Below are 22,919 nucleotides of genomic sequence, written 5' to 3' on the forward strand. Positions count from 1 at the left end.
GTATGGGTGTATAGAAGAGCAGTAGTTCTTAACTGGTGTGGCTTCCAGACCCACTTTCTGCCCATCATGACCCAAAGCCACAACCTCAATAAAAGTACTAGACATTTAACATATAATGAAAACCATTTTGCCCTTTTGCTCTGTTTTAGAATATTAGAGGTGTGTAGATTCAGGTTTTGGTGAAAAGAAAAGCCATCACAGACATCACAGATCACAGTTTGTGTCAACTCTGCCAGTAAAAAGTAACATTCTCACTTACCCGGTGAAAACCAGACAGAGCAAGGTGCAGATGAGGATGAACACTTGGTTGAACATGGCTGAGTGAGTTCTCTGGATGGCACGATGGAAGTCATTCTGCACATGGAGAAAATTTGTCATGAAGAATTAATCTTGACATTCAAGTGTCACAGATTTGGGCTACGTCTCTATCTCTACATTACTATCATTGTCACTTAGTGGAGATTTTCTGCAGGTTCCTCAATCATGCTCTCCAAGACAGTAAAACACAATCATACAGGCACGAAAGATGAGGGGTTGCACTGATGGGAGGTCGTGGCCCTTGTCAGCGATGGTCACAGCGACATACTTTAGTCGAATGTCTTTTTAGAAAGCCCCTTTACTTTTACTTCCACTGGTCTGGCTCTCTTTACAATGCCACCCACGGTGGCATTGTAAAAGGTTTGGAACCGCACTTAGTCTGACTTGTCACATAGAGCCCGTTTGCCAGGTTCAAGGTGACGAGATATGGGACCACCAAGCAACAAAGCTCCTATAAAGTGTTCTGGAAATTTGGTATGCGTACAACATCATTGTAGTGGGTCTGGTTGAATGCCCAGATCAAGAGCTTTGGGACCAGAGCAGACAGTGAGGCTGATGGGCAATGGTTTAAAAGTCGGAAGTTCATGGACAGTATTTGTAGGTGCAGCCCAGAAATGAGCTTACCTCTAGGACACAAACCAATCCACTACGATAAGATGGCGATTCAAGGAGGGGTATGATGAGAATGTGCAGTGAATCATCATTTTTTATTCAACCACAATCTTTGCCACTGCCTATGAGGAATATGCAGGAATATGCATTTACATTTTAAATAGAGCAGTGGTTCCACTAGAATACAAAATTATGATTCAGTGGTAATTTAAGTATTCTATGACCTTGCAGTGGGAAAACTCATTTTCAATGCCCCTTTGTTACTATGCTTTGCCTGTCTCTGCCTCTCCACACCGCTCTTGGCTGGGCCTTGGTTTCTGCCATCTGCCCAAGCAAAGCTTGGCATGAGGCAGATACTGTAGTTTATGTCTGTCTCACAGCAAGGGGACACCGCATCATTTAATTTACAGGAATACAGTAACATAAAGAGCTTGGGCAAAACGCATGTTTATGAAATACACCTTTTACTTTCTGAATAGGTTAAGCCAAACTGTCACTACCTCTACAAAACACAATTTTTGTCTTTAAAATGATACGTACAATCATATTCTCCAGGGCTCCTTTGGCAAGCCAACAGTTAAGAAAAACAGGAACAAATATATTTTTCAACGGCGGCCAGAATATCTGCAAAAAGAAGCCAGTGACGTGTTAGTCCACAGCAGCTGCAGTAGAGCATTACAGATAATCTACGACACAATTAAAGGAGCAAAGAGATCAAAAGAAATCTTAGCATTAAAGGCTTGAGGCACAAGCAGCACAGCAGCAACATGCTCGGTGTACTTACAGTGATTATGAACGGCACAGAATTAATCATCTCCAATATGAAGGACACCTGGAAGATCTGCTCCCAGAGGTTTCCCTAAAGACAAGAAAAAGAAGAAAACCAGCTGGTAAACTTCAAATGAAAAATTATATACAGCATAATATAGCACAAACTTGAAAATTCAATAGCAACATATGCAAATATGAATAAGCCGCTTTCATTTTTACCTTATAGCCAAGATATGTGATTAGCATTGTCTCCAAAAAGCTGATTAAGGCCACTGTCACCTGCAGAAAAATCAGATGCATCATAAACCTATGATTGGAGAAGTTTGTGTGAGCTCACAATTGTCCAGGAGTTCTCCATTTGGCCTGGAGAATCACTCTACCCTGAAATTGTCTTATCTAATAAACTCCTGCTTTATTGTATTTGACAGGAATTCGCTTCACAATTCCTGCATTGAAACTGGATCCATGTGCACAGCAGACTTGCTCTTACCTGTATCGCCCATACAGGCGTCCTTCTGCTAACCCAGAATATCGACTGCCTGCAAAATAACAGGAGCGAAATCAAGAACACATTTACAAATAACAACACCCACAAAGACAACCATGACCTTCAGGTACATTTCTGTGAACCTACCAGTCAATGTCCTGTGTCTCTGTGCAATTAACGGAGCTACTGTTCAAACTGCTGCGACAAGTTGACCTGCAGAACAGCACAGAAAACAAGGGAAACTAACAGCATGAGTGTGTCTTCAAATGTGTGAGTGGCAGTGAGCCGAGTGGGACATTTGGTCTGTTGTCTTCAAGAACAAATACTACTTGTGAATGGAATACAAAGCCGCATTTTATCCATTGTAAGTCATTAGTACTTTCACTTGCTATTTTCATGTTGGTTATGAAATAATGTTATAATGTTCATGCAGTGATAAGTGAAAGTGAACGCTGCCTCTCACTTGTTGTTGTAGTTCGAGGTCTCCATGGTGACCCTCACGATGTAAAGGGCGCAGGTGAGGATCTTCAGTGAGAAGTTGAACAAACGTATTCTTAAGCCTGTAAAGCAATGGGTTCATTATTGCCAGGCAGAAATCAAATGTGAGACCATTTAAATCCCATAGTCAATAACATGCAGATACAGTATATAGTGTTCAAACTTTGTGTTTTTTGTTGTTGATCTAAAACTTCCAAAATGCACTGATTGACGACCACTTACACTTTTGAGTGATGAGCAAAGCCATATCCGTATATTGTACACATAACAGGAGCATTTAAATCAGTTCTTTAGATCCAGCCAAAGTCAGGGCGGGCCGAAAGTTGCTATATCTGTGAAGGCCCTGGAGCGTGACTAATGTAGCTCTTTGCTGCAGTGGCACTCTGTCAGAACAAATTTACTCGGACAAGTAACTTTTGAATCCTCTATTTAGAAAGATGAATGTGGGGGCTACAGAAGTAGCAAGTAACGGAAAAATGTGGAATTGCCGTTTCCTGTTGTGCACGCCGCTCACTGGTGGGACAGACGTCATCATCATAGATCCTCTCAGCTCTAAAGCGTACGTGTACGGCGCACTTCCACGGACTAGGATTGTAACGATGTCTTTAAACTGCTTTGAATGCATCCTAATCTAATGACACGGATGTTTGGGATGAGGCCGACGTCAATGCTAAAGTGATTTAAATGTGGACAAATAAAAGCAGCGCAAATAATTAGATCAGCATGCGCTTGTAGGCTTGTGAGACATTCTCATTAACCTGAGCTGCCTTTGTGTCTTAGGCTACTGAGTGACACTAACAATGACGGACAGATGAGCAGGCAGCCTGGTCATGTCAGCGAAAAGGACATGTTGATGCCATGAGCCACTACCTTGGATGCAAATTGATGTTGGTGGCATAAATTTAATTTAAGGTTGTTTCTTTCAAACGAACAATGTTTTAGCTGCAGTATTCTCAATTTGTACAACCAAATGAAAAACCCCTGATGCTATATTCCTCTATTCACAATGACTGACAGTGTGCACACCCAAAAGCCAGCATTACACAGCGAGGCAGCAGCTAATGGAATAATAAAACTCTTGCTGCTAACGGAATTGGCTGTGCGTCATCACCGGGTGCAATTTCCTACATTATGCTTTTATTTGCTCATTTGCTGACATAATAGTGCCGTCTAATTTCGCATCTGCCTTTATGGGATGCGAGTTGGGCTGTGCTTGATAGCAATATGGGCAACAGATGTTATTATTAGCAAGTCATGCGGGTCTACTTTGGACCCATATGGGTGTTTCATAAATATTCATAAGTATATATACCTATAGTCTGTCGAATACCAGGGTATTACAATCCTGAAGAGAAACATCAGTACATCTAGGTACTGCATTTAAATTGATTAAGCTTACTACATATTTCACATATTAGCTTTATATAATACTGCCTCAGTGGAAAGTGAAAATAAAAATGGTTTGCGGTGAACATTCACTAACTCCATAATAACAGTCAAAATGGACATCCAGCATAATTGAGACCTAAACCATTCCTTTGGGGCCCCTCAGTGACAAGACAATGACAGAACTGTGATTTCAAGCTTTCACTTTTAGCCACCAACCAATAAATGACACCTTAATGAACAAATAGAGGATAGTGTCATGTTCGGGAAAAAAGTAAAAAAAAAAAAAAAACGACCAAAGTGAACAGAATTTCTCGAATGGAGTGAAATACTACGTTAACAATAATTTTGAGTGAACATTATTTGCGCCAGATTTGCATCTCTAATGATAAATCAGTCTTTCAGTCATGGGATTTTTTTTATTATGGTGGCCATTTTGAATACTGAGGTAGAATTATGCAGTACTACAACATGCACAAATATCTCTACTCAGGATATAAAAGAAAGACTGATTGACAGTGGAATTTTTATGTGCTCGTAATCATTGCTCTGGAAGACAACAGTTAAACACGGCCCTAGAGACGCACATTTATGTGAAGAAACCAATGAGTCAGTGTTTTAGATGTTAGCAAGCTACCGGTTAGCACTTAGCTTCAACAGCTCAGCTCCGACATCTCTAAGAGAAAGCCCTGAACCACACTCCAAACCTTGGCTACAACATGTGACAGAGGTCAGAGCTGAGCTGTTACTGTAGTATTTCCTCAGTGTTCACAGATGTGAGCCACACATGTGTTTATTGTGTTGAAGCCATTGACAATTCAATGGTTGACAGTTTCTAACCGGTAGCATGCTAACGTCTTGAGCAGCTTAAACTCTGACTGAGACTGAGACTCTGTCGACATGACAAACTGTAAAAATCACAGAGAAAGGTTTTTGTTTTCCTCTTTGATGGGTTAATTTAGTCTGAGGAGTGAAGCAGATCTTTAGTAAATACTGCTGTAGCTCGACAGACAGAGCTGCTACGTCTGTGCCACATTTGCTGGTTATATCACATGAACGTGCGTACCCTGGGGCTGTGTTTTAACTATTGTCTTCTTGGGGAATACATAAAAATGCCGCTGTCAATCACCTGTCTTTCATTTTCATCCTGAGTAGAGATATTGTTACATGTTGTAGTATGATGTTGCATGATGCTACTTCGGTATTCAAAATGGCCGCCGGAACTATGCATGATGTCATTGAAAGCGCATGCATAAAATGGCATTTGCTAATCTTAAGCAGTATTTGCAATTTAGCACCTTGCTTAGTGCATCAGGCCTGAAATGTTTAAACTGTAGAATACTGACCCAATACGCTAGATACTGCCATGTTAAATATTGTACATCAGGTGACAGACGAAGCATTTCTCAAAAACAAATGCTGTCATGTTTCATGGGATCATTCTGCTGCCTGTATTACTTACTTGACCTTTGGTTTTTGATAAAGAAGAGCTTCAGCCTCTCCTTGAAGGTGTTCTCGTTGACATAGAACTCCACCTGCACCCTATGGCGAAACACACATTACCCACACAGCACATTTTAGACACAGGCACTGGCAGTTCAAAAAGTCACCTATATGTACACTACACTAAAGTCTATATAGTATGTTGCTGTTGCATTTTAAATACATGGCTCTCTCCAGTTTAATAATTCAAGTTATTACATAAGTTCTGATCTTGTTCCATAAACTAGGATAGGATTTACATTGCCACAGAATGAAAAGGGCTTACAGTTTATAATTGGTGAATAGAGGCTATACACCAAAGTGGGTAGATAATTTGCATTTTTGTGGCACAATATGACATGTTGAATTTAAAACATTGCCTCAATGCCTCATGCGAAATATTTTGTACAAACAATAACTAGTGGCAAATAGATTGATCAAAGTGTGTATATTACAATGCGTGATGTGACAGAATGTGCAATGAGCAGGTTTTAGGGGTCAGATGGATCCAACCCCTCTGAGCTGTGGAGATTAATGAAGGCATATTAAGATGACTGTATTTCAGACTTGTTGTCACTAATGAGCACGGAGGGGAGTGGTAATAGCTGTGCGGTTACACTATGCCCCTTGAGAATCCAACGCAAATGAATATACAGGGTGCATCTGACAAGAGACAACACAGAAAGCACAGAGGCAATTAAGAGTCACCACTGCCACCACAGCCCCTTTGGGAGGACATACGTGTAGAAGCATGTGTGGGTGCAGCAAAGGCGAAATGCATCGTCTTCTAGCTACAGCTTCCCCTTCCCCACACCACATCTCCATGGAGACAGCTTCGGAGGCAGGAAATGTTCCCTCATGTCACGTGTCTGCATGTTGTGTGCAGTGAGAGACTTGTATGAGGTGTAGTTCTATACATAGTGACATGCGGCTAAAAATGAAAACTCACTTTGAGCCTCCATGAAAACATCTTAAATAATACATGAAAACATGGATCTCAATGTAATCCAACAGTATTGACTGCCTCTTCACCCGGAAAGCAGTAAAAGTCATAAAGACTAATGGGGCAGAATGAGTTGTTCAATAATAATGTTACTAAATCCCGAAGAGACTGACTACACCAGATCATGTTTAACATGGTCAGCAGAATCTGAAACTTCAGAATTAGTTATTGGGTTAAATATGTACTGGACGTATTCAATTGACATTCAATAGATATATGCTCTAGGGTAATATTTCACCTAAACCTAACAACTGAAGGATATTGAAAAATACAACACTTACTTACTACTTACTTACTAATCAAATAAAAATGCAGTATTACTTTCATTGTGAAAGTAGAGTTGCGTGACATACTCTTAATGATCATCTGTTCTATTGTATAACTGCTTCCACTCCAGTCCATAATGGTCAATTAAACTGCTCCAATGTAATTAGGACTAAGCAAAGAACAAGGTACCGCAGCTACTGACATAGGGAAAGCTTTCATCCATCAATTATCTGTAACACAGTTAACACAGCGTGTTTATAGTTTATTACATAAGAACAGGCAGACATTATGTATGTACTTTTCCTCAACAAAATAGGCAGACGGCACACTGTTTACTATGTTTTATGACTTTGCCCTACCATTGCTAAGGCCATAAATATTTACCCTCAATTCATTCAACAAGCCATCGCCAGAGCGCTTAGGCAATACATTTTAAGTACTTGTGCTGCCTTCACTTGGCATCCTAAGCAGTAAGCACTCAGTCATATTCATTTTTTGCTGCCAGGCAGCTCAATACGTAAATAAAGATGTCTGCATGATCAAGTGGCTCCACTGCATCTGCCTCTCATGGCCCTACTTTAACTTGACGGGGAACGTAATGTTGTAAAATGCAATCATGCAGCTTTATAATAAGGGCACAATGTTCATGTTGTTGATGACACATCGACAATAAACAAATTATAATGAATGATTGGTTTTAAAATGCTCTTATAATGGATTAATTAAAAAAGTCCAGTCTCACCAAAAAGCTAACCATAGATAAGTAAGTAAGTGCTTAATTTGTACAAACAACGATATTGCGTAAATCAGATGTTCGGGTTAGTCCTGAGCTGCTGCCGCCACTCTGGGCAAACCTAACCAGCATGTTTTGGAGGTAGGGGAAACGGAGCACACGGAGGAAACCTGGCTTGCTGCCTCCTGGGTTTGTCCCTGTTTCAGAGCGTGGTGTCCTGCACTGATCAGCTTCTCCACCTCCTCCTTCCTCTTCCTCCTGTGCAGCTCCTTCCCTTACTGTAAATGTATGACATTATTATCGACTATAGCAGCCAGATGCGGCAGCATACTCCATAGGACCTGGCAAAAGCTACGGTAGATTTATTATAGTGCATATAATATAATAATATAATAAGACAATGCTGATTTCACGAGGCGCGAGCTTAGGATGCAAGCTTAGACTCCATATGGAGCATGTGCCAGAGCGATGCCCAAGATCAGAAAGAGCAGTTCTGTAGGAGTTAGCATCACTCAACAGTTCGGCTGTCCTGCTACAGGGATGATTAGGTTAAGGAACAATATCCGGTAATATTGTCCAGCATTTTATACAGAACATATTGCCCAATAATTTGATTTACTTTACGAGAGATGGTACCAATGCAGACATGTCAGGCCTCTAATCTCTGACCATTCACCTTGGTTGGTGATCTGGTTGTACTTTGAAGAGCAAATACAGCAATTTGAAGCTATTGTATTTACTATTCTATTCTGTTATTATATTTCCATAAATGTGTCTCTCTCACACATCACAAGCTGCACTTTTGATTTCAGCCTCTCTTTTCTCTCTTCACTGAAAATAGAACATTCTGACCCTGTGTGTGAAGTGTGTCATATGAACATTTTGGAAATGCTAAAAATACCAACATGAGACTGTATTCAAATGCTGCAAACACCTGGTGTGGAAAAGTAGATAACAGAGCAGACTTTTGCCCAGCACCAACTTAGAGCCAACACAGAATCGCACGCACGCAATTAACAACTTTGCGAGCACTTTGTCAGTGAAGTGGTGAGCCAGTAGCCTCACAGGGGACATCAGAGAGGCTCTCCTCCATAAAGCTATAAAGTCAAAGTGGCAGGATAATCTCTTTAATGGGACCTTCGAGACCTATGGACAAGACAAACGCAACCTGACAGGAGGTATATCTCATCTTCTCTCCACAGAGTCACACTGTAGCAGAAACAGTGCAGTGAATGGTAAGGTGTGTATGACTTATGACAGTTGTTCAGAGCCTTTTTCATCTGAAACACTGACTTATGACAAGGAAAGAGTAAAAGGAAAGAGACGTCTTCACAATTTTATACAGGAAGGAATTAAAGCTTTTGTCCATACACTTTACTAACCATTTTCTTTTGAAGCCAAATGAGTAAATTCTGGACCGCAATCTCTCTAAAACCTAAATGGTGCATTAACACATCAACCACAGAGCATTGTGGAAGAGGCCTATACCACAGTAATGTTCTCTTCAGGGGGTATGGACAGCCAAAAGCAGTCAGTCATCATTCCATGCTCTTTGTGGCCAAGACCTTCATTTCACTTGCTACATATAGGCCTATCCTTTATCCCTCTCTGAGATCTCCTCCTCTATCGCCTGATTAATCGATCCACTATACCTCCCCTATATTGGTAACAGTAATTCAACATTCAGTGCACCTTTCTTCACGTGATAACATATGCCTGTTTTCTAACATCTCAACATTAGAGCTGCAATGGTATCTGTCAAAACTGTGCAGCCTGGTAAAATTCCCACTCGTCTCAAGGGAATCGCAGGTTGCTTAATGAGAACTACAGTATGATCACAAGAATATCAGACGCTAGAAAACAAGTTTGATGTGGCTATAAAAAGCCTGGCGATGATAGTGCAACATTTCGGGTTTCTTTTTCACTGCGGTCAGCAGAGAACAGTACAGTACATTTCTTAACCAATGCAAACTCAACTTTCAACTCAACTTTGTTTGGAATAGCGCCTTTCATGCACAAGTCCAACTCTAAGTGCTTCAGGGCTAGGGTTAAAAAATACAGATACATTTAATTATACCACATATGAGTTTTATTGAAAAGGTGAAACTTCAATGTCGACTTAAATATATCAATATAGGTCACAAGGCAAAGACTTTCAAGTAGTGAGTTCCATCCTGTACGCAAGCAAATACGATAGTCCAGTTTATAATTCAAATGAATGCATGGCCTAGATGCTCCTATGGAATTAATACTATATTGCTAACTTTTAACAAGAAATGTTGATAAATATGTTTTTGTTTGAAACAACACCACAACAATGGTAGGATTTTGATTTGCATTTGGCCAGTTTATGCAATAAAGATTTAAAGTTATTCTTCTTAACATTGTGCTTTTGTGGCATATTGAGTCGACTTTTAGCACAGACCAATCATCTGTCCCATACAGTATTCAGCTGGCTGCTCACATATAATAATATAAATGAATGAGTCCCATTCTATTGTTATGACAGCAATGCAACCCTATGTCAAACCATACACAGAGTAGTGTGGGCTCCGTGTTTGTTGAAAAGAAAAGGCATTAGCATGTTTCATAGGAGTTTGGGTAAATAATTGTATCGTCATTCACACTCAGCAAACATCAAAATGCAATAATGTGTTGTTATGAATCCACTTAGCCATCACAGATCACAATCAACACTAAGTACTGAATATTGACTTCATAGATGAGTTGGCAGAGCTGTAGTAAACATGTTATTTAAACAGCAGAAAGATAATTCCCCTGGTCATGATCGGTGACTCAGCGGCATGCACAGTGAACGACAATGGCATTTGACATAGGTCAGTCCCAATTCTTCTGTTGTTAACTGTAGAAATGACAAGACTTTGTGCTAAATACATTGACAAAGTGAAGACATGTGAAGAGTCAGTCAAGGCACTTACAAAACACTGGGAGTGAACAAATTCAAACGCAAAGGCTACCGTTATAGCAGTCATTGTAGTTGGATAAAAAAAAAAAAACTGTTAAATCAATTTGGGGACAATAATTGTTATAAGAGTAGCCAAGGAGGATTAGTCATGAAGCATTTTTTTCTTTGACTTGATTTGAATTGAAGTCTGCAGTTGGGCCAGTGTACGTTAGCCAGAGGACACAGTTCATGCCATGCAAGCATGATGCTGCCAGGGACTTACTGGGCATTAGTGGAGTCCATACTGTATTCTTCCTGATACCTAGACGTCGCACACACGGACACAGATATAGGGACAAAGTTAGGAGACAGCGGGGTTCAGGAAGCAGGTCAAAAAGGAAGGGAAGGTTAGCGCACAACATTGCCACTGTAATTCAATCTGTTTACTTGTTTTGGACTGGATTAATTCACTGAAAATTGTGATTTACAAGAACACCCGAGGGCTGTGGATCCAGCTTCTTATCCTCGAGTTTTCTTGTGGACAACTTAAATGCTCCTTTTCCAAATGCAAGTAAACGTTTACAATTACAGTGGATATGAACTGTATTGAGTAGAGGAGGAAACACATTGAGACGGGACCTCCATTGATAATACAGTTCATACAAAGCAGAAACACATTTAAGAAAAAACTTAAGCTAAGAAAAGAGTGACACTCGATGCAAACCATAAGTTTAGTGGACACTCCCTCTCCATCAGTCAGAGTGTGACACTGGAACAACTGGACAACACCTAAACATTTTCTTTTGCTCTGACATAATGTGCAGCATTTTAAAAGAATATCTCCCCCCCCTCAGCATTATTACATTCAGGTTTATCAAAATGGGGCAATAAATAACAAACTTTTTTTTTTGTTTGAGAGTTGACAAAATGATACACTTTAAACTAATGGATTATCCATTAGACCCTTCCAGCCAGCAGCAGCAGCTTTGTCTCAAAGGTGCAATAACACAGTAACTGCTACATATTTTATTACCTTCTTATGAAGTCAGATGTATGTCCATTTCCTAATATGACACAAGAGCACATTAGGAAATGGACATTACAAAAAGTAATACAAATACAATCCAATACAAAAGCCAATACAAAAAGCAATAACAATATGGTCTTGTATCATTACATGTTTTGGACAAAACAACCGTGGTTGTTGTAGTGAGCTGTCCAACTGCTGGCTCTCTGACAGTCTGAATGAGCAGTAAAGGTGTTATGTGCTGCAAAGAGCTTGACAATGAAATAAAACAATGTAAATCCAATACTCGGACACTACTCTGACCCTGTAACAGATACACTTCCATCCTGTCTCATCCAAAGTAGGTAGAATCACGCTGCTGTCCCCCTCCTGACCTTCACACATCATTATTGCCAGATAAAGATAAAGAAAAGCTTTGTCATACTCACTTCTCCACAGCCGACGTACTCACGAGCCAAGCTTCCACAACAAGTGAAACTGACCTATGCTTTCTAAACTAATGCCTGCTATTACATTTCCTGAAAGCTGCCTCAAGGACCGGATAAATCTGCGAGGCGGCTGCACACATGCATTGCTGCTGCACTTTCAAGGATGATGGGATTTGTAGTTCCCAAGCTGTTACCTGCACTGCAATTACAACCATAGACAGTGCAACAACTATGTATTGTATTATGGAAAATACAGGGAGCTGTGATGGCTTTAACTTATTTATTATAATGTGTACAACAATAGCAGTACAGTAAACAAACTGTGGGAAAGAAATAATGCTATTTTCACCTTAATATATGTCGCCCTATTGTACTTTACACTTATTTATGGAACAGACATATGAATGTCCTGATATTGCTCCATACACATACTACATAAATGTGCAAAATCCACAATAATCTTGTTGTTGAGCAAAAATTACCATAGACTATATTTGCTATAACCAGGCTTGAAGACATCTGTTGGTATCCGTAGCAACTACCTTTGGCCACAACAATACATGAAAATTAAAACAAACTTTAAAGGTGCATTGATATTATTGTGCATTTGACCTTTTTAGTGACTCAGTGGCTGTATGGATGGTTCGCCAGGTGTCTTTACTTTCCATCACAGTAGCCTCTAGGGTGCTCTAGGATCAATTGTTTTTTTTTTAGATTTCTGGGTTTCTCGGTGCTGATAGAACTATCTCCATGGTTACACATACATTCAGCTGAGAAAACCTACCAGAAACCTAAAAGCAATTGATCCTGGAGCGTCCTTGGAGCCACCGGGATGGAGAGTAAATCCTCCATCCATCCATTTTATTCCTCTTTACCCGGGGCCAGGTCAGTCTGAGCAGAGATACCCAGACTTGAGGGTAAAGGCACAAAGATTATCACCCATACAGCTGGGTCACTGAAAGGTAAATTACGCACTTTCATCAGCTTTTTCTTCCCTTTTTTTCTGGCATAAAAAATTACATAATGCACCTTTAATACAGACATAAATAGCAAAGATTAGGAGGTTATTTTAAGCATGCTGATCTTCTTATGTAATTCATTAAGTATGAAGCAAATTTGCATCTTTAGATTTCTGAGCATGGATTGACAACCCCTTATTTACCCAATATCAGTCCCTCAGTCAAACAGAAAGTTCATTATTCAGTGGAAAAAGGCCCTCTATAAATATACACTAAGAATAAGAGAGGAGGGTAAACATGATGCTATTATTATAGTAAATGGCAGTGAGTAGGAGGGCAAGAGTTCTGAGACTATAGATCTATATAGTAGACGGAAATCTCGTGATATACAGTACATCTGCACTAACAATAGATTGAAATGTAGAAAAAATACGGACAGGCTCTTAAAATGTATCTCTAAGACACAAGTACAACTATTACACATTAACTAAACAATTAAATGTGATCAATTGCAATGAATTGATCACACACACCGTAATCAACTCAATTACTAATTTTCAAAACACTGTGTAAAGTAATTGAACAGTTCGGTAAAAAACAAATGGCACATTCGCACAGCTGTTTAGACTGCAGTGCTGAGGTCTGAGATATCTCAACTCGTCTGCTTGGCATTTTCTGTTTGAAGGACAGCCCAGGCATTCACTAATAAAGGTCTCAAATAGCACTTAGTCTCTACCAAACTCTATGTCGATCATGAGCAAAATCCTATTCAAACAAACATGGGGGGTTGCCTATAGAAGCCTTAAGTTATGCATTGAGTTCATTCTTTATGGGGTGTTTCTTTCAATTGGACAGTTTATTGATTTTCTCAGCTCCATATCCACATCCCAAGTCATTAACTGCAAAGAGACACAAATTATGTAGTCCAACCTGTAGTATGCTTTTGTTCACTTTATGAATAAGGTGTGTGGAAGCACTCATCAATAAAATTAAGAAACTTTGGGGTCGTGTTGCAGCGCGGAGCAGAAAATCTTTTGCATTCATTGACTGTGATTCCAGACCAGGGAAAACAAATTTCAAACCTCAAATTATTTTTGGATGGTCACACTGAACTATGTTTCATCATACACAAGATTTCATCATCCGATTGGCTGTTAAAAAACCCTTTCAAAAGTCAAGGGACAGTTTATTTTATTGTTATAGTACTGTAATAAAATTGTATCTTTACATGACTTGGAGCGTAGGCCTAGTGACATGGTGGGTTAAGTGTTAAGCTATCAACGAGAGGTTAGCTGATGTCATGTTATTACACTTCACCCACACATTGCCTACACCAATCATAACACAATACGGTCCAGTATGCAATAGTACGGGAAGGTTGCAACCCGAACATCATTTTGCAAACCCCTTTAACGTCTACATTGTATACATTTCACTTAATTCATTTGTGTAAAAGTCTGATTGCACCCAAATGGAGATCAAACTGAGTAAATATTCAGTACAATCTACATTTAACATATGCTTTGACAGTCACTGTCAGCTGGCATCACTCCTGCCAGTTAAATAAGCCAATTTGCTTTGCCCAAAGGCAGCCACCAAAATCACAGTCTTTAATCTTTGTATTCATTTCTGCTAACCATAAAACCTTGAAAAAAAAGCTGTCTCTGTTAATTACTGTCTCAAACACATCCACTATAATGTAAAAGAGACAATGTTGCTGTTCTGCAGGTGCTGCAGTGAGCACAAGGACGCAAATCAGCGAACAAAGGGGAAGCAAAAAACACCTGGTCTACGGATCCAAATACAACAAAAATGCTATAAATATTGGAACAAGGAACGTGCAGGAGCAACATTGGCTGAAGATTGGCAGTGAAATGAAGCCAAGCGGCACAATCTTTTTTGCTTGAGCCTGTCCACTCCAGTGCATTCTACCAAACGGTGCCAGTGTTGTATAACAAATATTGGCACTTTCCATTTGTTATGAGTTTAACCACACTTACAAACTGATTTGTCTAGCAAATGTGTCCTGATGCTGTGGCATGCTTTGTCTACTGCTCACATATACTCCCATACAGTAAAATCAGTGTGGCATTAAACAATAGCCTAAATGGAAATCTTCAACTCATTCAGCTAAAACTGTGACATGATTGCAGTAAATTGTATGTTTATGTCCAGGAGCAAAAATCACAACATAATGTTTTAGACGTCACAATCTGTTGCATTCGGGTTCAGCCCTCTTGCAGACATGTTCCAGCACACTGTGTCACATAAGAGACATGCCCAGTGATATTCACTCATGGTTTGCACTTTGTATCGGCGGTTTTATTAATAGCACAAAGTCCATTTAATAGACAACTAAATCCCAGCATTCATAAAAATATAATGGGAATGCAGCATCCATGCCATTATGTAATCACTGCAGCCATTAAGAGCTGGAGTGATGCTGGGAGCGGGGTGACTGACTGACGGCTCAAGAAGCAGTAAAATCACCCGGCGTCTGTCATCAAAGTGACTCATAAAAAGCGCAGCGCGTGGCTCAGGTTTGAGCCTACAGGGACAACGGAGCCCATGTCGGTGCGTAGCATCATCACACAGCGCTCAATCTCTGCCACAATCCATTAGGCGGGCAAGGTATAGGCTACTACTCATGCTCAACTTTTGCCTCGGGATAATTACCACTCAAGTTATTAGGGACTTTGTGCACTGTGCTCGTGGCGTATTGGCGGCTGCTGTCTGTGCGCAAGCGAGCTGCACTGAGAAAACATGCGACTCGCGCGGATCTGCGTCAGCTACCTTTGGCCGGCATCGCTCCCGAACGAACCCATGGTCCGGAGCGAGCTGGAGGGATGGACCCAGGTAGGCTCAGGGCTTTTCTGCACAGTCTTCACGTCCGGGTCGATCTCTGAAGGCGAGGGCGTGAGCTTGGCGCCTGCCATGGCTCTGTTTCCCGCGCGTTGCCTCCAGCAGCGAGCCGGTGCGTCTTCGCCTGTGTCACCACGCGCTCCGCAGCATCCTTTTTTCACTCACTGTTTCCCTCCCCCTGCCGCATGATGGGCTGTACACACACGCGCTCAGAGCAGTGTCCCCGGGTACCCGAGGCACTCTCCTCCGCGGAAAATGTGAGGTCTCCAGCGTCACGACGGAGCGTCAAGGCGTTGGGCCAGCCCAGCGGGGGGCGGTTATGTAACCACTGTCATGATCCTTCTCGATCATCACCTCACCTGTCGTTAAGCAGGTCTACCAATGGCAATAGGGGTCTACCAATGCTTTGATAAACAGTGAACGATAAAACGATGAAATGAAAAAATGAAAAAACAAATACTGTTCAAGCTTTACGTGCCTGCGGTATGATGTGAGCCAGCCGCATGCAAACGAGCAGCTTCTACACACACATTGTCCACACAGATATTTTAGGGTCACTGTTGTGTGTGTGATCAAAGCCATGAAGATAATTCATAATGCCATGTATGATGAGACCAAAAGAAAGAAATGACTTGGCTGATATGCCCGTACTAATAGTGAGTCTGTAGCCTATTTGTTTGCAATGCTTCAGGATGTTATAATAGGAGAAGATAGATAAACAAAGGAAGAGTAATAGAAGAAGGTTGAAATACATATAGGCTATGAAAGAACACGTGTTTGTCTGGATGTAAATCTGTATGTGCTTGTCAGGCCCAGACATAGCATCAAAGATCAACCCAATGAATAAAAATGGGGGTTAGGGGGGGCTCTTCATTCTTGTAAAAGGTCATCCATCCCCAAAATGTTTTCTGTGTGATTTAGATCAAGGCAGGACATAACTTCATCATGCAGGCTTTAATTTAGTTTTTCCTAAAATGTTGTAACCGGACATCATCTAAATGAATTTGCAGTAATCTGTGATTGAACCATTTCCTGAATGGGTGAGGTAAGAGGCTCATCAGAAATCTGTCGTTTCTTCTTCGCTCTGAGCTCAGCTGCTGCTTCATTAACAATGCACTGAGGAAATATCAGTCACTTCACATTCATCACATGCAGCATTTTGAGTTCAGCCCCTAGAAACATATTCATTCTTCACTAAACAGTAAATTTGGAATAAACGATTCCAGTGAGTCCTGTGACTAGTTTATCCACCGATCACCGTTACAATCCATGCCTTAAAAAGAGCATTGGGAACTCTCTTTTTAATATAAGCTTTACATAAACAATGGTTCTAGACCTTCACTTTTCCTCTGTCTACCATTTAATAAAATAGAAAAGCTGAACACTTTTAACCTGGAAATAATTTTAATGTTTTCAAAAAGATTTTGCAGCAGTTGTGCTTTGGATGGAATTGTGTTTTGTGATAAAATTTTAGGTCGTTTTAGATCAAACAAAGACACAGATTTGATCAGAAGCTTAATAGCCTTAACGCACTGCTCAGAAGCAGTTGTAGCAGGATCCCAGGTACAGATTTGTGCACACTGCCTCCATGTGGTGAAGCAGGGCATTGCTAGTTGTGTATATTGCCTTCCAGAGTGAAAGCAGACAGGCATCATGCATTTGACACAGCTCTAGGGCTCTCTAGAAACAGCATCCTTCAGTAACAGGGTAACAGCTTTACCCAGGCGTGTTTTCGAGGCCTGTGGAAGATGCAAACCATACAAAGTTATGCAACAACCCTTTCCAATTCCCAAATGGTCAGACTGTTTACTTCACTAAAAGCCTGTGTTTCATAATGTGCACTGCACTAATTAAAATCTGGGGCCCGGAGTTAGTTTATATTAGCTAACCATAAGCATCACGATAGGTTTGCTGAGGTAGAGAAAAGATTAAAGTGAAGACCACTAACGTTACAAAACAAGTCAAGGTTTTGTGGGTCAGTGTCTTACACAATAATGCCTTTCTGAAGGCAATGACCTGGCAATATCTTTCACAAATAATGTGGGTTAACATGGAGGCAATTCAGGCTCTCTTTTTTTTAGGAGATTCCTTGCACATTTCTAAGCAATAGAGCAGTCTTTGTAGCCTTTAATATAAGTGTAGAACAGCTCATATGAAAGCATTTCACTGTTAGATTCCTGGCATATCAAACTGAATGATGAGTAACTCGAGTCAGTCCTTTTGAAAAGTAGAGTGAGTGCCACTTACAGTACATGGAACCTTGTCAGTTTCATAATGATTAAAGAACATATAGAGTTTCAGATCAAATTCTCTGTGCGAGTGTGCCCATTGTAAATTAAGACATAAAAATCCCCGGCCAATCCATTCCTATGGTGCAGATGGGCGAGCGGAGCTGTGATAATGCTTCCTCTGTCAAAGTGTATTAAGGTAGTGAGCTGGCGCTGCTGTGGGCGAGCTGTCAGTCTTTAATGGTGACACACCGGAGAGAACTCACGCACTCACCACTGCGCACTGTTCTCTCTGCATCACTCTCTTCCTTCACTTCATTCTCCACACTACTCTATCGCTACATCAATCACTATTTTTAAACCCTATGATCTACTTTTATGCAACAAAAATGGTAGCGAGCGACTTAAGGTTCGTTGTCACCTGTGCAAATGATGTGCCTCAGGTGGAGTTCATCCTGGAGAATTAGTAGTTGAGATGACTTTTCAACACAATATAAACAAATGACTTGAGGGTTCGTCTTTATTCTACTTTACTGTATAGTCCTAAATGTTTGCATGTTCAGCATGTTCAAAATGAAAATGCAGGTCGAAAGGTTTGCAGATACAAAGTGAGAATCAGAAAGGGCTGGGAGCATGTGTGTGTGTGTGTGTGTATGTGTGTGTGTGTGTGTGTATGTGTGTGTGTGTGTGTGTGTGTGTGTGTGTGTGTGTGTGTGTGTGTGTGTGTGTGTGCGTGTGTGTGCGTGTGCGTGTGCGTGTGCGTGCGTGTGCGTGTGTGTGTGTGAGAGATATGACTTCATTAGTCACTTCATTACTTTGTTGCCTATAAAAATCATGCAGTATTATAAATTTACAACTGCCCTTAATACCCCCATGTAAAAAAATCGAATTAAACCTTCAAGTCATTACTGTATGTCTTCTGTGCAGCATTCTGTGCAACGGCACAGAGCTGTACTGCTGAGCTTGGAGTTGCTTTACTTCAGAGCAGGCAAATGGAGCTGAATCATTTCTCACAAAGTTACAAGACCTGTCCTAAATTCCGAAGCAACTTTTTATCAGGCCACAATAGAGAAAACAGGCCAGGGTTCCATGAATAAAACAAAAACTCCCAGCATGCCACTTAGCCAAAAGCTCTTGAGTCATATTCGCCAGCTTGTAGTCATCGGCACAAAACTCAGGGATAATACGGCTTATTCCAGTGATGGTTGATTCATACTGTATTGATCTTTGTGGGAAACCCGTTTGAAAAATGGCCTCCCAACTCCACAGCTCTCAATGGTCAGATAAGGCCAGCAAACCGATTCCAAATCACAGATAATAGAACTTGAATCCTAAAGACTATTCCTACGTCGACTTCAGCTCAGTATGCAAAAAAATCAAGCAAAATCAAAGAAAATCCCCTTATGTAAGAGCAGATAAGTAGGTTATGTTTTTGCAAGGGTGACTTATTTTACTAGTCTCTCTGATTGCAAGATAAAAGTCTTCACATTTTGCAGTCATGTTCATAGGCAATGAACCGACATTACTCGCTTCAACCACAAGGAGCCAGTAACGGAACAAATTAGTAGCTTTGATGGATTGGATGGAGTTAATTTTTAAGAATTGACATAGCAGCTTATAGAACCATACAATCATTGTTTCAGATTTGCAAGATTTCGTCTGTACAGCTTTAATGTCACTTTTTAAGCTTTTGTTTATCTATTCAGCATCGATGTTCCGAAAATGTGTTGCAAGCCCGAATGAACTATTTGAATGAGCAGCAACACATTTGAGCACATAAATACACAGCGCAGGTGCAAAGTAATCACCTCAGTGCAAAGCAGATTCACTGAGCAGCTCCTGTAAAATAAATCCAGCACCGGTGAACCAAAGCTGCCCTGTTGATTAATCAACATTTGCCTGATTGCTTTGGCCTCTCCAAAACCAAAGAGCAGAGAACAACAGCGGTGAATTTTTTTCTTTATCTCTACATGTCCCAAATGTGTAGGTTTTAATAGGTGTGGTTTAAAGACTTTGTCCTCACAGTTTCATGTACCTGTAAAACCATTCACATAAAGCCATAAAGAGACAAATAGAAATGTAATTGCAAAAGCTTAAGAGATTTTGAGGCCAGAGATATAACAGGTACGAGGAGGCGAAAGGGCTCTAATATTCTGAACATTAGCAGCAAGGTGATGGTTATTTCATTGAAGGCTACCTTTAATTGCTTGTCCCATTTGATTTGGCCTTTTGAAGCAGTGCAATTTCCCACCGAGACAAGTGAAATGGCTACAAGCTCAATTGTTTTCCGCTTGAGCACATTTTGCTCGATAAGGATGTTTAATATGTGGATTTGCAACGGTAGCCTGGCCAGCCATACTATTCTATGTGTATTCTAAACTGTGTTTGTTCTAAACCCTTTCTTTTGAATGTATTTCAAATATATAGAGAAAGAAGTGTGTATGGCTGGCCAAGCTACTGCAGTGGAGCATCTGTACTTGTGCTTTTATGAGACAGGATGAATGATGTGTATGTGAATGCATGGTGGTGGTCAGAGGGACTGTTGGCGCAGATGTGTTGTGTGGTTCTGTCAGTCTCCCCCAGGGGAAACTGAACACCACTGAGTATGGAGTGAATGTAGAATTGTCCCATGTAAAGCTCTTTGTGCGCTATATAAATAAAGTTCTTCTTCTTCTACTTGTGCTTTTAAGAGAGTACAATGCAGCCTTACTGTCAATATCTTCTTAACAAATATAAAAAAATATTAAAAAAATAACAGGTTTACACCGCGTTCCAAATTATTATGCAAATGACATTTTTCCCTGATTTTCTAAACTGTCAACTCAAATGAGAGTCAGCATAATTTTCAAGTCTTTAACTGGTAGAGGATCATTTAAATCTGGTTGAAAAAATCTCACAGTTATATATTTTTTTTAAATAAAATTTACTAAAAAACTAAAATTCTCCTGTTACAAATTATTATGCAACTCATTGTTTCAATACATTTTAAAGCTTGTAATTAATTGAATTTGTAGCATTAGGAGGTCATTATTTACTGAAAAAAAGCTGGTTCAATCAAAAAAGAGGTCAAGTTATATTTTAACATAGGATCCTTCTGTGATAGCAGCTTAAAATCCACTAAACTTGTGAGTTTTAGGAGAGTTTCTGCTTGGATTTCTTTGCACGATGTCAGAATAGCCTCGCAGAGCTGCTGTTTGGATGAAAACTGCCTCCCACCAACATAGATGTTTTGCTTGTTGATGCTCCAAAGGTTCTCAATAGGGTTGAGGTCAGGGGAGAAGGGGGTCCACATCATGGGCCAGATCTTGTGACTGGCGCAGTCCGTGCGCAACTCTAAGCGCAACGTGGTACACGCGCGATCTTGCATGTGGGTTTTGCGCTAAAGGCTGCGCTGCAAGGGAGAGGGCGTTATTTAAGAAAAAGAGGCCGACTGAGGCGTGGTTCATTACAAGCAGCACTACTCTTCTATGGCAACCTTCACATTATGTTCCTCTTTACATCCCACTGCCTTGTCTTCTTCCTCATAATCGATGTCAAATTGAAAACAAAAGCGAAATTGCCTTGAAAAGTCTGTTCGAGCGTAGGATACACACGGCTTACTTTCTACAGTAGATCAACACCACAACACAACACCAAAACAACAGTTTTCCATAAATAAACCACACATGCCTTCAAGTGCCACAACACCACGTCTGATCTGAGTTTTAAGGTGACATTTCCATCGTGTGTCAATCTTTACCTCCTGATGATGCTCCTTGTGTAGCCACAGCTCAGGGCGCATAGCAACTTTTTTTTTCTTTTCCAATTCAGCCGCTCCAAGAATCCTGCAGCTGTAGCGCAAATGTTCCAATACGCTACAGTTTTCTTGCAACTGCTACATAACTCTGCAACTCCTCCGCAGCCGATATGACAGTTTCTGATCAGTTAAATCCTGTACATTTCGTAACTTTGCGCATTCGAACGGTGTCCAACGCGAGGCTGCTGCCTCTCTGTCCCGCCCGCTCATCTTGGATCTGCAGCGAGTGGCTGCAGCAGCGGAGGGACAGTTTTATTTCTTTAATCTTTACTAAACATTGCGCGTTGCATCACGCATGTTACGCATGTACAAGAGAACCCCCCCACCGCCTTCCGCAGGTCTGGGGAAAGCATGGGGAGGGGGCGGCACCACAACATCGCAATGCGAGTCTTTCCCCCCCTGCTGTCCTGCCCACTTTTTGCGCCAGGTATGACACTGAAGATTGCAAGGAGCGCCACCCGTCTGCGTATTCGTCTTCTCTACAGCCTGCGCTATGAACCACAAGATCTGGCCCCATGAGTTTCTCTCCTTTTATGCCCATAGCAGCCAATGATGCAGAGGTATACTTTACAGCAGGACATGGTGTGTTGTCATGCATGAAGATGGTTTTGTTAGGGAAAGCACGGCTCTTCTTTTTGAAGCAAGTGGTCAGTCAGAAACTCCTTCACCTTCAGGGATCTTAAAGGGGCTGACCAGCTCTCTCCCCATGATTCTGGCCCAAAACATGACACTACCATCTCCTTACTGACGTCACAGCCTTGTTGGGACATGGTGGCCATTCACCAACCATCCACTACTCCATTGATCTGACCATCCAGGGTTACACGGCACTCATCAGTGAACAAGGCTGTTTGACAATGAGTCTTCATGTATTTCTGAGCCACTGCAGCCGTTTCTGTTCATGAGCTTCAATTAAAAGTTTAGGGGAGGCCGGATAGAAGGTTTATGCACCACTGAAAGCCTCTGGGGGGTCCTACACCTGGATGTTCGGGAGACTCCAGAGGCACCAGCAGCTTCAAATACTTGTCTGCTGCTTTGTAGCAGCTGTTCTATTCATCTGATGTATTTGTCTTGCAAAAACATCCTTATTGTGCTTTTATCTGCACAAACCCATGTGTGCTCTGAATCAGTCACAAATCTTTCATCTTTCATGAAAT

The 22,919-nt window shown here is 40.9% G+C and overlaps 1 protein-coding gene across 11 annotated transcripts in view; it reads right to left on the reverse strand.

Annotated features, from left to right (window-relative positions):
* kcnt1b (potassium sodium-activated channel subfamily T member 1b) overlaps positions 1–22,919 on the reverse strand; it is a 51,980-nt gene that overhangs the window by 20,311 nt on the left and 8,750 nt on the right. For 5 of the 11 annotated variants that reach the window (XM_079577460.1, XM_079577455.1, XM_079577461.1 and 2 more), the window contains exons 4-12: positions 10,746–10,784; positions 5,535–5,614; positions 2,652–2,748; positions 2,336–2,401; positions 2,192–2,240; positions 1,921–1,980; positions 1,715–1,789; positions 1,471–1,554; positions 260–354 (exon numbers count right to left, since the gene is read on the reverse strand). In XM_079577460.1, the coding sequence (XP_079433586.1) occupies positions 260–354; positions 1,471–1,554; positions 1,715–1,789; positions 1,921–1,980; positions 2,192–2,240; positions 2,336–2,401; positions 2,652–2,748; positions 5,535–5,614; positions 10,746–10,784 (645 nt within the window). Of the gene's footprint in view, positions 1–259; positions 355–1,470; positions 1,555–1,714; positions 1,790–1,920; positions 1,981–2,191; positions 2,241–2,335; positions 2,402–2,651; positions 2,749–5,534; positions 5,615–10,745; positions 10,785–15,669; positions 16,102–22,919 lie in introns of those variants that run through there. The other 6 variants (XM_079577463.1, XM_079577464.1, XM_079577456.1 and 3 more) reach the window with 3 other exon arrangements.

This window comes from Gobius niger (assembly GCF_951799975.1).
Source record: "Gobius niger genome assembly, chromosome: 1".
In the NCBI taxonomy this organism is placed as follows: Eukaryota; Metazoa; Chordata; class Actinopteri; order Gobiiformes; family Gobiidae; genus Gobius; species Gobius niger.